The sequence below is a fragment of the Haliotis rufescens genome, unplaced genomic scaffold (genome assembly GCF_023055435.1).
Source record: "Haliotis rufescens isolate VD_foot unplaced genomic scaffold, xgHalRufe1.0.p SCAF_18, whole genome shotgun sequence".
NCBI lineage: Eukaryota > Metazoa > Mollusca > Gastropoda > Lepetellida > Haliotidae > Haliotis > Haliotis rufescens.
The window spans coordinates 896,692-912,831 of NW_025963868.1; the positions used below are offsets into that span (position 1 = coordinate 896,692).

General features: G+C 41.4%; 1 protein-coding gene across 1 annotated transcript in view; it reads right to left on the reverse strand.

Annotated features, from left to right (window-relative positions):
• Positions 1-15,876, reverse strand: part of LOC125381570 (putative ankyrin repeat protein RF_0381) — a 28,338-nt gene extending 12,462 nt beyond the window's left edge. The window contains exon 1 of the mRNA XM_048398623.1: positions 15,822-15,876. Within this exon, the coding sequence (XP_048254580.1) occupies positions 15,822-15,876 (55 nt within the window). The remainder of the gene's footprint in view (positions 1-15,821) is intronic.
• Positions 15,877-16,140: the final 264 nt, after the last annotated feature.

Sequence of the window (16,140 nt, forward strand, 5' to 3'; positions counted from 1 at the left end):
CGGGGTGGCCCATTAAATCTAGTAGTAAGTCAAGGCACCATGCGTGATCTGTTATTTTAAGTGTTTAAATTACAATTTGGGGCGTTAATAAAATACACTGACGCAAGTATATTCTATTCAAATCAACTGGATAATTGAATATGCTTTCTTTTACATATTACATAACATCACTGTACAAAATATGAACAGTTGCAGTAACACACTACGGTAATCGCATTAAACATAATTTTCAACTGTACAGTATTTCGGTATTTCAGTTATATCATGGTGTATCAGACTGATGTGGGATAAAAATCCGAAGTGGTTCAGGTCATCCATAGGGTGTTCGGGAAAAGGTGAGCGTATCCTGCCACATAAGTGGCACCCGTCACAAACACATGCAAGGACAAGTCAATTGTTCACCTGAACAAAGCACGGAAACACACAATGATGCCCGTTCTCAGTTTTACCGAGCATGTAAATTATTTTGTCCGTCAAAAATATGGACGAGTATAAACAATATGTTTATTCACGTAATACATGTCATACATTTGACAAAATGTATTGACTCGGAGCATTATTGTTAATCACAGCGTATGCAGTTGAAATCATCACCCATCCCATTATTGATAACCCTTCTTGAAGATCTATAAAATCAGAAGCTGCAACACTCTATCTTTTAACTGGCATTTTAGACTTCTATTTCATTACTCAGTTTTATTTGCACGGATTACTATGGAAGGGACATTGTCTCGTTGTCGCATTGTCGCATTGACGCCTTTACAAAAACAAGCAAAACGTGTCAAAATTAACAAAAGCGCGACAATTGGCCATTTGTCGCATTGTCGCGTGTTCGCATTGTCGCTCTTTGATAATCCTTTTCTTTATTTTACAAAAGGGCGACGATGCCGTAACGCGAAATTTTCAAGGTCAAAATGTGTCTCGTTGTCGCATTGTCGCCCCATCACAAATGTGTATAAAAGGCGTAAAGTTCAGTTATTGTTACAGTTAGGAAGTTCAACCTGATAAATGTACGTCTTGAAATGAAAACACAAGTCCGTCCGCGAGTCCATAACGTTTTATTGTGAGCTCTTCTCTAAAAGTGCTTAGTGTTCAACTCCCAGTTCCAAACACGTAGTACCTCCTCAATAATCCACATACCTCCAGTGCAGTGGTCTTCCGGAAGATCTTACTCTTGACCGTATTAGACAACTGACGAGTGCACGCCTGACCTGTGACCTCGTTGCAACCCTCGTGATGTGTTTGCCGAAGGGAGAGGTGTAGGAAATGTGTGCTCAAGCCCAGCGCAGAGCTCGCGACACACTGTACACTGATGTATACAGTATATTGCAGTTGATATACTGTATACTGCATGTGATACTTATTTGCGAAAAAGTTACAACTTTCAAGATTCAAGATTCAATTTGCATATATTTCATATACAACAGACCGCCGTCATATATCACTGGAATACTGCTGAGAGCGGCGTTAAAACAAATTGTTTTCATAATGGAGCCCTGCAGTCATTTAAAATAGAACCGTATACATATGTACATGTAGTACCAACTCACTCTATTTGTTTCGAATATTCAGCAGAAAATATATTATTAACCAGGTCTTTGGGAAAAGATATCAGATTTTTATAAGCAGCCACATAGGGATGATAAAGGACCCCTCGCTGATTAGGTTCTTGTTTACTTAAGAGCAGAGTTGGCCATGTTAGATGATATAACCAAAATCCGGGAGCTCCGGCGGGGGGCAAGCTGGTCTTGTTAGTGTATGGTATGAGCTGTGACGTTGACCCAAGAGAATAATGTAAAACATGAGACCAACTCAAGTCTATAATGATTGGGAAAGTCTAGATTTCCACAGCTCTATGCTCCATTTTAATTGTATTATTTTCATTTTGTAGACATGGATGGACCAACCAGGAAAGAAATTGATGGAATATTAATATCACATGTTACCACTAATCCAGTTAAATTCATCACACAATAATGAATTAGTATTTGACATTACAGCATTTGATTGTTAGGGCATGATCATGTACATGTTCACTGTAGTAATGTACACACCAGTCAACTTGATTATAATTTTTATCAAAGTGTAGCGCGGCATCAACGATTACTTTATGATATCCTCACTTGTCATCGATGTATTGACATCGAACAATGGACGGCAATTCAAAATTCTTATGGATAGCTTCAATAGGGACAGCGCCGGTGTCAGTACAATTTTCCTAGTTAAAATAAGTATCTACAAAATATAATCTGAAGCAGACAAGAACAATATTTTTTTATTAATGCTTCCTTTCATGGATAGAATTAAGGCAATCTAGGCTTGCCAAATCGTTCTAGACTTGAGCTGGATTCCTTTTAAATTTATTCTGTATGGTCTGGGAGACGAACGGGCGTCAGTATCGCATTGAGAACTGGGACAGCCTTAATCAGTGTAATCGGATATGTTGTGGAGTTTCGGTTTTGGGCTGTTTGCTGAATATATAGAATTGCGAGTTATGTATACTCTGTATTCTTTCGTCATGGTAGCATATATATTTTCTATGTTGCTTTTTGAATTATCCACAAATAATGAGAACTACAATGTAAACCTCTCTCTGGAGATATGCAATAATACTACTGAAGGGCATATCTGAAAAATGGGACTTCTCGACAAATATTTCTTTCTTAAATACTACCCGTTACAGGCATTCTGATCATTATATCATACTTTGTACAGTTTAAAAGTCAAATAATGGCAAATTGTGTATCTTTCTACATTTTGAATTAATTATATTTTCTGAAATAAAACCTTAGCATCAGATAGTGATATACACGACGAGATCTATACTATTATAAATGAATTATCAATTTCGTATTATGAATTAGATAAACAGAAATATGATAGTAAAACAAATTATTTTAATCTATTCTTGTGAATAGGTAACGAGAGATCTAGGCAACGCACTAACGTAGCCATTTATGAAAAATGAAATATTAAACGTTTAGGGGTTTGAACATGCACATTGAAAGACAGGGAAGAAAGCAACGCAATAATTAAATAATGAATCAAATTATGTTATAAATATAACAGAATATTTATAAAATATAAGTTTAATTTCTCATTGTTGGAAGGTGTTTAATAATTATATAGATTGTGTTTGATTGTTTGTTGTTTAACGCCGCACTCAGCAATATACCAGCTATATGACGGTGGTTTGTAAATAATCCAGTCTGGACCAAACAATTTAGTCATTATCATCAAGAGCTCCGATCTACGCATTTGGGATACGATGACATGCATCAACCAAGTCAGCGAGCCAAGTCGCCTTCGTACAAGCATGGGTTGTTGAATGACTATTCTAACCCGGATCTTCACTGGTATTTTTTTAAATAATAAGGTACAATGAAATTCTGTATATGTCCATAATAAGTGTGTATAAGTAGATGGATAATATGTCCATACACGCCAAGTAAATGGTATATGCATTAATTTTAATGCAAATGATTCAATGATGAAGTCCATATTTCAAGGCATGTATTTGATATTCATAATAACTCCACAAAAGCTACACAATGGCAACAAAACGGTACCAGCATCACAGATACTAATAATACATGAGATACATATAATTACTTTAAAGTTAAAACATGTATCTAAATAGAAAATTAGAAGGATACACTTCCGACATTTTTCGTATTTTGTTTTCGTTTGGAGAGAGAAGTTGTGATTGGTATCTGATGGGTGCAAACAGGTGTTCCCTTCCGCCCAGGCCTTGCGGCAATGCTATAGCCCAAAATGAAACAAGCCTTGTTCAACAGGTTCAGACTCAAATTTCTATCCCACTTGGGCTCCTTTTAAATTTAAATATAATTTCTCGTGTCGATATGTGTCAGAAGAAATGAAATATTACAGCACTGGTGAATAGGTTATATGCGCATGTCAGCGTCGATTCTATAATATCCTTTTATGCAAAATAAATATATACTGATGAATTAAGGTAGTAATACTACGCAAATATATGTCCAGATGCATACATCAGTATCATCTCGTGATCTTAATTCGTGCTTTGAGCCCTTTTTCTACCGGAGATTCTTGGATGTTACATCACACCAGAAAGCCAGGTCCAAATTCAAGTCATAATTTCATGGTCTGTCTTGTATGTTGGAAACCAATATCGCAATATGGCTAAATATTGCTGAACGTGGTATTAACCCGATTACTCACATAATTATTCCATTTTCTACAGTCATCTTCGAACACTATCTTTAAGGGATATATCTGTATCATCCAAATGTCCATACATATATGTCCACATTTATATGTATAAAGCAAGTCGTCCTGCACTCTTCCTTAAAAGATAAATGTTAAGCATTTCCTCTGTATGTATTTATATAATGTAATATCGTTTTAATGTAATGCTGATGCAGTAAACGTATCACAGACCTAATGCTAGAATAACATCTAATTTCTGAAATGAACATATTTTACAGAAAAAAACAGTTGTTTAAACAATACTTATAAAATATAAGAACAAGGAGACAAGAGCCAAATATTGGGATGTGTTTGACAGATTTGTTTCGGGGTCTTATGACACACAAACCTGATGCCTTTAAGTATAAAGATAAGTAAGTATAGATGTTGAACATATTCAAATATGTTCGTGATTAAACCAACCTTGACAAATATTGAAAGATGAGTGGTAACTATTTAAGCCATTACTTCAAATTAGAATGAGAGTACATCAGGAAAGCATGGTACTTTAATATACGTATCTTATACGTTATACGTATATACGTTAACCCAATATTCTTTTTTAAGTAAGAGCAGCAAGTATATCGAGAGTATAGGTTTGGTGCGTGACTTTTCACACAGTACTTTCAGAAAGTGTGCATATTCTGTTTATCGGCAATAAGTAACTGAGTAATAAAAGTTCCAAATCGTATTCAAAACTCAAACAGCCACCTTGTTCAATACATCTGACTTGGCACAACTTAAAGCCAATGTTCCCAATAGTGACGTTATTTAGAATCGTTGTGTCCCTTACAAAAAAGCGGCATGGAACCTTCAAGCACGTTGACAATGTAATAACAGAATAAGCTGCTAATATCAGAAGCATGACCCCACTGTCACCGAGACACTTCATCCTTAAGAAATCTTAGAGAAGCACAGGATGCACCACTCCGGACACAAATGTCCAGACGCTTCCTATGACATATACATGTACCACCAATCTGTCGATGAATATAGCCAATATAATATATCACCATGTGACGTCCCACGTGTTGTCTATATCACGTTTCAAGTCCTGCAGGACGACACTGTTTACGACATATAATGATTCAATATAGACTAAACCTTTAAATTATTTATCTCTCGTCTTGTAAATAGCAATGAATCAGTCAAATGATAAGTACTAACAGAATTTTGATAATTATTTACTGAATGACATATATCTTTCCCTTGATATTCAAGAAAAATTATCATCAGGTAACGTACAGAATGTGGTGACCATTATTGTGTTACCTCCCGACTTCCAAATTGAAACATTAAGAAAATCAAGCCATGTATGCGCCAAAACATTCAATATGAAAACAACAAATAACAAAGATACGTATACAATGAACAAGTGTATTTTAAAATTAAAAGGTTTACAAAACAATACAAATTATTACAAAGTAATTTCATTGACAGTACTTAAAAGAGTGGCAGTACAAATACAGTGGCAGTTTGATTTCAATGGCAGAAGGCAATGGTCATAGCAACAAGAAAATAGTGTTATCACTTTCCTTTGCCGTGGGGTCTCATTAGAATTTTGTTTCTTCATTTCGAAGTGAATATAAACAATACAAAAAGAGTCCTAGAAAGACTTATTAATAGATAGGCACTTGGGCCGCTTTATGACCTCAGAAACAAAATGATCAAATGTGAAATTAACACACAAATGGCCCATACTCTGGTAGAAATACTAACCTTGATAACCTCTTTTCTTAGATAAGCTAACTTCAGTAGTTTCTTAGAACACTTATCCATATTGCAGACACTTTGAACGGAGTAAAATAACATGGATCAAACTTTCATTCATGCACCTTCAGTCGTTTAAAAAAGACTTGTCCCCATTTTATGCAGTATGCACGAAGTTGAAAAGCACGGAACAAGGGCCATATCTCTGTCAAATATGAATTTAAGACACCAAGTTTCGAACTCAGTTGAGATCCTCACCATTTACATGAGTGTAAAACAATTCATTTCTCAGACTTAAACAGCTCTGGAGAACATTTGTCCCCTTTGAGAATGGGACTGACAGAAGAACCTACGAACTCCGCTCCTATATCCCCCGTTCCACTTTTTGGTGGGGAGTAATAATGTAAAAGTAATAATGATATTCACCGATTAGCACCAATAGTCAAGCTACCAAAAATGGGCTTTGGCTGGATATCCAGGGTGAAAACAGGATCTTGACACAACCACTGGTCTTGATGTCATGTGAGATACCCACGTATTGAGTCAAGTAACATTCTGGAAAGTTTCATACCATGCTAGATTAGTATATAGCTGTTGTAATGTAGTGTAAGATTCCAGATTACTTTTGATTCAAAAATGATCTAAAAATAGTAATTTCCACAAACACTGCTAACATTAGATATTAATACATTAAGTTGACCTTGTTACATAAGCATGTTAACCCAGAAATCTGTAGGTAAAAGAATTTAGTGTGAAACCAACAAACAACCAACAAATGGTATAAAATGAACAATTGTATTACTAAATTGGTAGTACAAAATAGAAATACACAGTACAATATTTAATGCCACTATATAAAGTTGACAGCAGTGGTCAGTGTCAAATACAAAAACAGTGTTGACAGTAAAAGATCAGTGATATTGATATATTCACCCAACAGTGCAAGTTGTCGAGATTCCGAGACAGGTCAAGCCTGAGAATCCAGGGTGATAAGTGATCTCCACACAAATGCTGGTCTTGAAGTGATGTCAGATGAAATGTGTGATGAAATGTGCGAGGTGGGACAGGGACGCGGCCCGCTCCACTTCAATACCGCAAACACCTTCTAGAATATTCTCTTACGCTCAACATCTTCCCGAGCTGTTCTGGAAGTTTACACTTCACATTAGCATATAAATATAATAACTACCTCACCACTGCTTACATTAAATAGTACTACATTCCATACAACTAGTCATTGTCCAAATACAATGCAATGACCTAAGGAATCGCAACAGAAACAATGTAATTTGGATACAGCAAATGTGTAACAATAAATTGCACTGCTATATAACATTAGGCACAGGTATCTTCCATTCAAGTCCCCCATTCCGTCACCCAAGATGTGTCTCACTCAAACCAGACATCCTGTACCTACATGTAACTAGTTTAAAGTCTCAGGTATGTCGATGATCTGATATAGTTAAATAATGGTCAAATAGCCAATTGCCTTCCAATGAATACCCACCTGATTACTCAAATGATATATAACAAATATCAGACCAGTCATACCGCTTGATGTGTTTCATATTTAGATCTTAGTCTGAAGATTCAGATTGAGAAACTATTCTCCACAAGGTAATGGTGGTGACCTCAATTTTCAAATTGTCAATTAATCTTCCTTTTATGTCAAGCAATATGACAGCAGATCCAGCCTTTGGTGTCTAAACTTTACAACGTGTTAGGTACAACTGGGCATGCTCTTTCTGCAAAGAGCGTCATATGATTATTACTTCATGGTCATTGTATCCCAATTGCGTAAGTCGATGCTCATGATGTCATTTACTGGATTTTCTTGTCCTGACTCGATTATTTACAGACCGTATACTTTTCTCTCACAAGGGATACATATTATCATTTAAGTCTTCAAAGGAACTTTTTACCAATGTCAATACTCGTATAATTCTCGATAATTTTTAAAAAGAAATAGAAATATTTGATGAATTTTAATTTTGCATTGTTTTAAATTTTGTGTGATGGTATTGATTATTGAAGGGGGTTAAAGTAGTGTAAAATTATTGTCCCCCTGACAGTGGCATATTAGTCCATCTATATTTAAGTGTATAATGTCAACTAGTATTTTAATGTATTGATTGTGCTACTATTTTTTTTAACATTGGACAGCATAACATACAACCACTGGTGACAAAAGTGATGGCATAAATCCTGCCGGGAATCATGCAGGAAACAAAAGCACTGTAAGTCCCTGTGATTCCCAGTTAGGTGGTCTAGCTTTGGTTGCTAGTGGTCTTTAGCCTGGTTTTAATATATATGAATTAATTTACTGAAATATTCTTTGTTTCAATATTGCTTAGGTTTCATTTATATATAAACTGTGATATTAACCTCACTGTTTTACTTTCCTTCGTCAACAGGGGTCTAATAATAATAACTTACTTGTTCTTAACGCGATATGGCTGCAGTATTGCAGATGCGATGTAACATTTTTAAACTCAATCACTCACTTCACCAGGGTGACACCGACAACGCAACGGTGATTAAATATCTCGTCTGTGTATTCACTTAAACATATCAAAACAAGAAGCAGAATACCTCACCAGTGTGTTCACCACAACCCCAGGTAGAGTAACATACCTCGCCAGTGTGTCCACCACAAACCGAGGAAGAGTAACATACCTCGAATGCTCACTACAACCCCATGTAGAGTAACATACCTCGCCAGTGTGTTCACAACAACCCCAGGTAGAGTAACATACCTCCCTTGTGTGTTCACCTCAACCCCAGGTAGAGTAACATACCTTGCTAGTGTGTTCACCACAACCCCAGGTAGAGTAAAATACCTCGACAGTATGTTCACCACAACCCAATGTAGAGTAACATACCTCGCTTGTGTGTTCACAACAACCCCAGGCAGAGTAACCTACCTCGCCAGTGTGTTCACCACAACCCCAGGTAGAGTAAAATACCTCGACAGTATGTTCACCACAACCCAATGTAGAGTAACATACCTCGCTTGTGTGTTCACAACAACCCCAGGTAGAGTAACCTACCTCGCCAGTGTGTTCACCACAACCCCAGGTAGAGTAACATACCTCGCCTTTGTCTTCACCACAACCCCAGGTAGAGTAACATACCTCGCCAGTGTGTCCACCACAAACCGAGGAAGAGTAACATACCTCGAATGCTCACTACAACCCCATGTAGAGTAACATACCTCGCCAGTGTGTTCACAACAACCCCAGGTAGAGTAACATACCTCCCCTGTGTGTTCACCACAACCACGGGTAGAGCAACATACATTGCCTGTGTGTTCACCTCAACCCCAGGTAGAGTAACATACCTCGCTAGTGTGTTCACCACAACCCCAGGTAGAGTAAAATACCTCGACAGTATGTTCACCACAACCCCATGTAGAGTAACATACCTCGCTTGTGTGTTCACCACAACCCCAGGTAGAGTAACCTACCTCGCCAGTACGTTCACCACAACCCCAGGTAGAGTAACATACCTCGCCAGTGTGTCCACCACAACCCCAGTTACAACATCATAGCTTGCCAGTACGTTCACCACAATCCCAGGTAGAGTAACATACCTCGCCAGTGTGTCCACCACGAACCGAGGAAGAGTAACATACCTCGCCAGTGTGTTCACCACAACCACAGATAGAGTAACATACCTCGCCAGTGTGTTTACCACAACCCCAGGTAGAGTAACATACCTCGCTTGTGTGTTCACCAAACCCCAGTTAGAGTAACATAAAAGGTAGAGTAACATACCTCGCCAGTGTGTTCACCAAACCCCAGGTAGAGTAACATACCTCGCTTGTGTGTTCACCAAACCCCAGTTAGAGTAACATAAAAGGTAGAGTAACATACCTCGCCAGTGTGTTCACCACAACCCCAGGTAGAGTAACATGCCTTGCCAATGTGTTCACCACAACCTCAGGTAGAGAAACATACCTCGCCTGTGTGTTCACCAAACCCCAGGTAGAGTGACTAACCTCGCCTGCGTGTTAACCACAACCCCAGGTTAAATGGCATACCTCACCAGTTTCTTCACCACAACCCGGGGTAGACTAACATACCTCGCCTGTGTGTGTTCACCACATTCCCAGGTAAAGTATTATATCTCGTCAGTGTTAACCACACTCCCAGGTAGAGTAATATACCTCGTCAGAGTGTTCACCACAACCCCAGGTAGAACAATATAACTTGCCAATGTCTTGACCACAACCCTAGACAGAGTAATATACCTCGACAGTGTGTTCATCACAACCCATGGTAAAACAACATACCTTGCCAATGTGTTCACCACAACCCACGGTAGAACAATATACCTCGCCAGTGTGTTCAACACAACCCCAGTTAGAGTAATATACCTCAACAGTGTGCTCATCACAACCCAAGGTAGAACAACATACCTTGCCAATGTGTTCACCACGACCCTAGATAGAGTAATATACCTCGCATGTGTGTTCACCACAACCAAAGATAGAGTAATATACCTCGCCAGTGTGTTCACCACAACCCCAGTTAGAGTAACATACCTCGTCAGTGTGTTCACCACCATCCAAGGTAGAACAACATACCTTGCCAATGTGTTCACAACAACCCACGGTGGAACAATATGCCTCGCCAGTATGTTCAACACAACCACAGTTAGAGTAACATACCTCGCCAGTGTGTTCACCACAACCCAAGGTAGAACAACATACCTTGCCAATGTGTTCACCACAACCCAAGGTAGAACAATATACCTCGCCAGTGTGTTCATGAGGTATGTTACTCTACCTGGGATTGTGGTGAACACACTGGCGAAATATATTACTCTACCTGGGGTTGTTGTGAACACACTGGTGAGGTATGTTACTCTTCTTTGGGGTTGTGTTGAACACAATGGCGAGGTATATTACTCTATCTGGGATTGTGGTGAACAACATATCTTACCAGTGTGTTCACCACAACCCCAGGTAGAGCAACATACCTTGCCAGTGTGTTGACCACAACCCCAGGAAGAGTAACATACCTGGACTGTGTGTTAACCACAACCCCAGGTAGAGTAACATCCCTCACCAGTGTGTCCACCACGAACCGAGGAAGAGAAACATACCTCGACTGTGTGTTCACCACTTCCACAGGTAGAGTAACATACCTCGCCAGTGTGTTCACCACAACCCAAGGTAGAACAACATACCTTGCCAATGTGTTCACCACAACACTAGATGGAGTAATATACCTCACCAGTGTGTTCACCACAACCCCAGGTAGAGTAACATACCTCACCAGTGTGTTCACCACAACCCCAGGTGGAGTAACATACCTCACCAGTGTGTTCACCACGAACCCAAGGGAGAGCAACATACCTTGCCAGTGTGTTCACCACAACCCCAGGAAGAGTAACATACCTCCCTTGTGTGTTCACCACAACCCAGGTAGAACAACATATCTTGCCAGTGTGTTCATCACAACCCTAGGTAGAGCAACATACCTTGCCAGTGTGTTCACCACAACCCCAGGAAGAGTAACATACCTGGACTGTGTGTTGACCACAACCCCAGGTAGAGTAACATCCCTCATCAGTGTGTCCACCACGAACCGAGGAAGAGAAACAAACCTCGACTGTGTGTTCACCACTTCCACAGGTAGAGTTACATCCCTCACCAGTGTGTCCACCACGAACCGAGGAAGAGAAACATACCTCGCCAGTGTGTTCACCACAACCCAAGGTAGAGTAACATACCTCGCCAGTGTGTTCACCACAACCCAAGGTAGAGCAACATACCTTGCCTATGTGTTCACCACAACCCAATGTAGAACAATATACCTCGCCAGTGTGTTCACCACAACCCAAGGTAGAACAACATACCTTGCCAATGTGTTCACCACAACCCAATGTAGAACAATATACCTCGCCAGTGTGTTCACAACAACCAAAGGTAGAACAACATACCTTGCCAATGTGTTCACCACAACCCCAGTTAGAGTAACATACCTCGCCAGTGTGTTCACCACAACCCAAGGTAGAACAACATACCTTGCCAAAGTGTTCACCACAACCCAATGTAGAACAATATACCTCGCCAGTGTGTTCACCACAACCAAAGGTAGAACAACATACCTTGCCAATGTGTTCACCACAACCCCAGTTAGAGTAACATACCTCGCCAGTGTGTTCACCACAACCCAAGGTAGAACAACATACTTTGCCAATGTGTTCACCACAACCCCAGGTAGAACAATATACCTCGCCAGTGTGTTCACCACAACCAAAGGTAGAACAACATACCTTGCCAATGTGTTCACCACAACCCAAGGTAGAGTAACATACCTCGACAGTTTGTTCAGCACAACCCCACGTAGTGTAACATACCTCGCATGTAAGTTCACCGCAGCCCTAGGTAGAGTAACATACCTCGCCATTGTGTTCCCCACAATCCCAGGTAGAGTAATATACCTCGCCTGTGTGTTCACCACAACCCCAGGTAGAGTAATATACCTCCCAAGTGTGTTCACCACAACCCCAGTTAGAGTAACATACCTCACCAGTGTGTTCACCCTAAACCAGGTAGAGTAACATACCTAGGCTGTGTGTTCACCAAAGCCCGAGGAAAAGTAACACACAATCCCAAATAGAGTTACGTACCTGGCCAGTGTCGCCACAAACCAGGTAGAGTAACATACCTCACCAGTGTGTTCACCACAACCCCAGGTAGAGTAACATACCTCACCAGTGTGTTCACCACAACCCCAGGTAGAGTAACATAGCTCGTATGTGTGTTCACCACAGCCGCAGGTAGATTAAGAAACCTCGGCAGTGTGTTCACCAAAGCCCGAGGTTGAGTAACATACTTTGCCTGTGTGTTCACCACAACCCCAGGTAGAACAACATACCTCACCTGTGTGTTCACCATAAACTAGGTAGAGTAACACACCTAGCCTGTGTGTTCACCAAAGCTCGAGGAAAAGTAACATACGTCGCCTGTGTGTTCAACACAACCCCAGGTAGAGTAATATACCTCGCCAGTGTGTTCACCCTAAACCAGGTAGAGTCACATACCTAGCCTGTGCGTTCACCAAAGCCCGAGGAAAAGTAACATACGTCGCCTGTGTGTTCAACACAATCCCAAATAGAGTCACGTACCTGGCCAGTGTCTCCACAAACCAGGTAGAGTAACATACCTCACCAGTGTGTTCACCACAACCCCAGGTAGAGTAAAATACCTAGCCAGTGTGTTCACCACAGCCCATGTTAGAGTAACATACCTCAACAGTGTGTTCACCACAACTCCAGGTAGAGTAACATAGCTCGTATGTGTGTTCACCACAGCCCCAGGTAGATTAAGAAACCTCGGCAGTGTGTTCACCACAACCCTAGGTAGAACAACATACCTCACCTGTGTGTTCACCATAAACTAGGTAGAGTAACACACCTAGCCTGTGTGTTCACCAAAGCTCGAGGAAAAGTAACATATGTCGCCTGTGTGTTCACCACAACCCCAAGAAGATTAAAATACCTCGCTTGTGTGTTCACCACAACCCCAGGAAGATTAACATACCTCGCCAGTGTGTTCTCGACAACCCCAGGTAGAGAAACATATCTCGCCTGTTTGTTTACCACAGCTCCAGGTAGAGTAACATACCTCGCCTGTGTGTTCACCACAACCCCAGGAAGATTAACATACCTCGCCTGTGTGTTCACCACAACCCCAGTCAGTTACACTTACATACCTCGCCTACGTGTTCACTAAAACCCCAGGTAAAGTAACATACCTCGCCTATGTGTTCACTATAAACCAGGAAGAGTAACATACCTAGCCTGTGTGTTCACCAAAGCCCGAGGAAAAGTAACATACGTCGCATGTGTGTTCAACACAACCCTAAAAAGAGTTACATATCTGTCCAGTGTCTCCCAAAACCAGGTAGAGTAACATACCTCAACAGTGTGTTCACCACAGCCCCAGGACGATTAACATACCTCGCCAGTGTGTTCACCACAACCCCAGGAAGATTAACATACCTCGCCTCTGTGTTCACAGCAACCCCGGGTAGAGTTACATACCTTGCCTGTGTGTTCACCACAACCCCAGGTAGAGTAAGATACCTCGCCAGTTTGTTCACCACAACCCCAGGAAGATTAAGATCCCTCGCCTGTGTGTTCACCACAACCCCAGTCAGTTACACTTAGATACCTCGCCTGTGTGTTCACCAAAACCCCAGGTAGAGTAACATACCTCGCCTGTGTGTTCACCATAAACCAGGTAGAGTAACATACCTCGCCTGTGTGTACACCACAACCCCAGGTAGAGTAACATACCTCGCCAATGTGTTCACTACAACCCCAGGAAGAATAACATACCTCGCCTGTGTGTTCACCACAAACCCAGTCAGTTACACTTACATACCTCGCCTGTGTGTTCACTAAAACCCCAGGTAGAGTAACATACCTCGCCTGTGTTCACCACAACCCCAGGTAGAGTAACATACCTCGCATTTGTGTTCACCACAGCCCCAGGTAGATTAAGAAACCTCGGCAGTGTGTTCACCAAAGCCCGAGGTTGAGTAACATACCTCGCCAGTGTGTTCACCACAACCCACGGAAGATTAAAATACCTCGCCAGTTTGTTCACCACAACCCCAGGAAGATTAACATACCTCACCAGTGTGTTCAACGCAGCCGCAGGTACAGTAACATACCTCGCCAGTGTGTTCACCACAATCGCAGATAGAGCAACATTTCTCGCCCGCTTGTTCACCACAACCACAGGTAGAGACATATACCTCGCCTGTCTTTTCACCACAGCCCCAGGTAGAGTCACTTACATCGCCTGTGTGTTCACCATAACCCCAGGTTGAGGAACATATCTCGCCTTTGTGCTCACCACCAAGAAGATAGAGTAACATACCTCGTCAGTATGTTCACCACAACCCCAGGTAGAACAACATACATCCCCTGTGTGTTCACCACAAACCAAATAGAGTAACATACCTCGCCAGTATGTTCCCCACAACCCCAGGAAGAACAACATACCTCCCTGTGTGTTCACCACAAACCGAGGTAGCGTAACATACCTCGCCTGTATGTTCACCTAGACCCTAGGTTGATTAACATACCACGTCTGTGTGTTCACCACAACCCCAGGTAGAACAACATACCTCCCTGTGTGTTCACCACAACAGCAGGTAGACTTACCTACCTCGCCTGTTCGTTTACCACAACCTCAGGTATAGTAACTTACATCGCCAGTGTTTTTACCATAAGACCAGGTAGCGTAACATACCTCTCTGTGTGTTCACAACAACCCCAGGTAAAGTAACATACCTCGCCTGTGTGGTCACCACAACCACAGGTAGAGTAATATACCTCGCCAGTTTGTTCACCACAAACAAAGTAGAGTAACATACCTCCCTGTGTGTTCACCACAACCCCAGGTAAAGAAACCTACCTCGCCTGTGTGTTCACTAAAACCCAAGTTATAGTAACATTACTCGCCTGTTTGTTTACCACAACACCAGGTAGAGTAACATATCTCGCCAGTGTGTTCATCACAACCCCAGGTAGAGAAACATACCTCGCCTGTGTGTTAACTGCAACCCAAGTTAGAGTAGTATACACGGAGTAACATACCTCGCCTTTTTGTCCATCAGAAAGACACTAGAAGTGTCGAATCTGTCCACCTGGGGGACACAGGCTTCGGCAAAACGTTCATGACGTCGTCTGTACACCAGCATTCTTCCATCGCGACGTTCCAACTGAAATCTCGATTCATCGCTGCACCAGATTCGACGCCAATTCAGCAAATTATCCTTCTCAATCCGGGTATTTGCCTAGCGGTAGTGGTCGCTGTAGCTGTTCGCTGACGCAGGTGATGTACCCGGATGTACCTATCTTGCGCCGCAGTGGTGACTCTAGGACGTCCACTTCTAGGTCCATCTTCATCCCGAGTTCTGCTGCCGATATCTCTCCCAGAGATGAGAAATCGTGCTTTGATGAACATTCATTCGACGGGCAACTGTAAGTTCAGATTGTTCTGCTTCCAGGAGACCTATGGCGATGTGACGATTGGCGCGGCTCAGCCTTGGCATTTCGCAGTCTTCACAAACTTCCAAATAAAGTGAATGAAAAAAGACGGAGATCGATCTTTTAAACCCATCCACGATACGACGTGATCCCCGAGTTTCCCGCGCATTGCACGTGCAATAC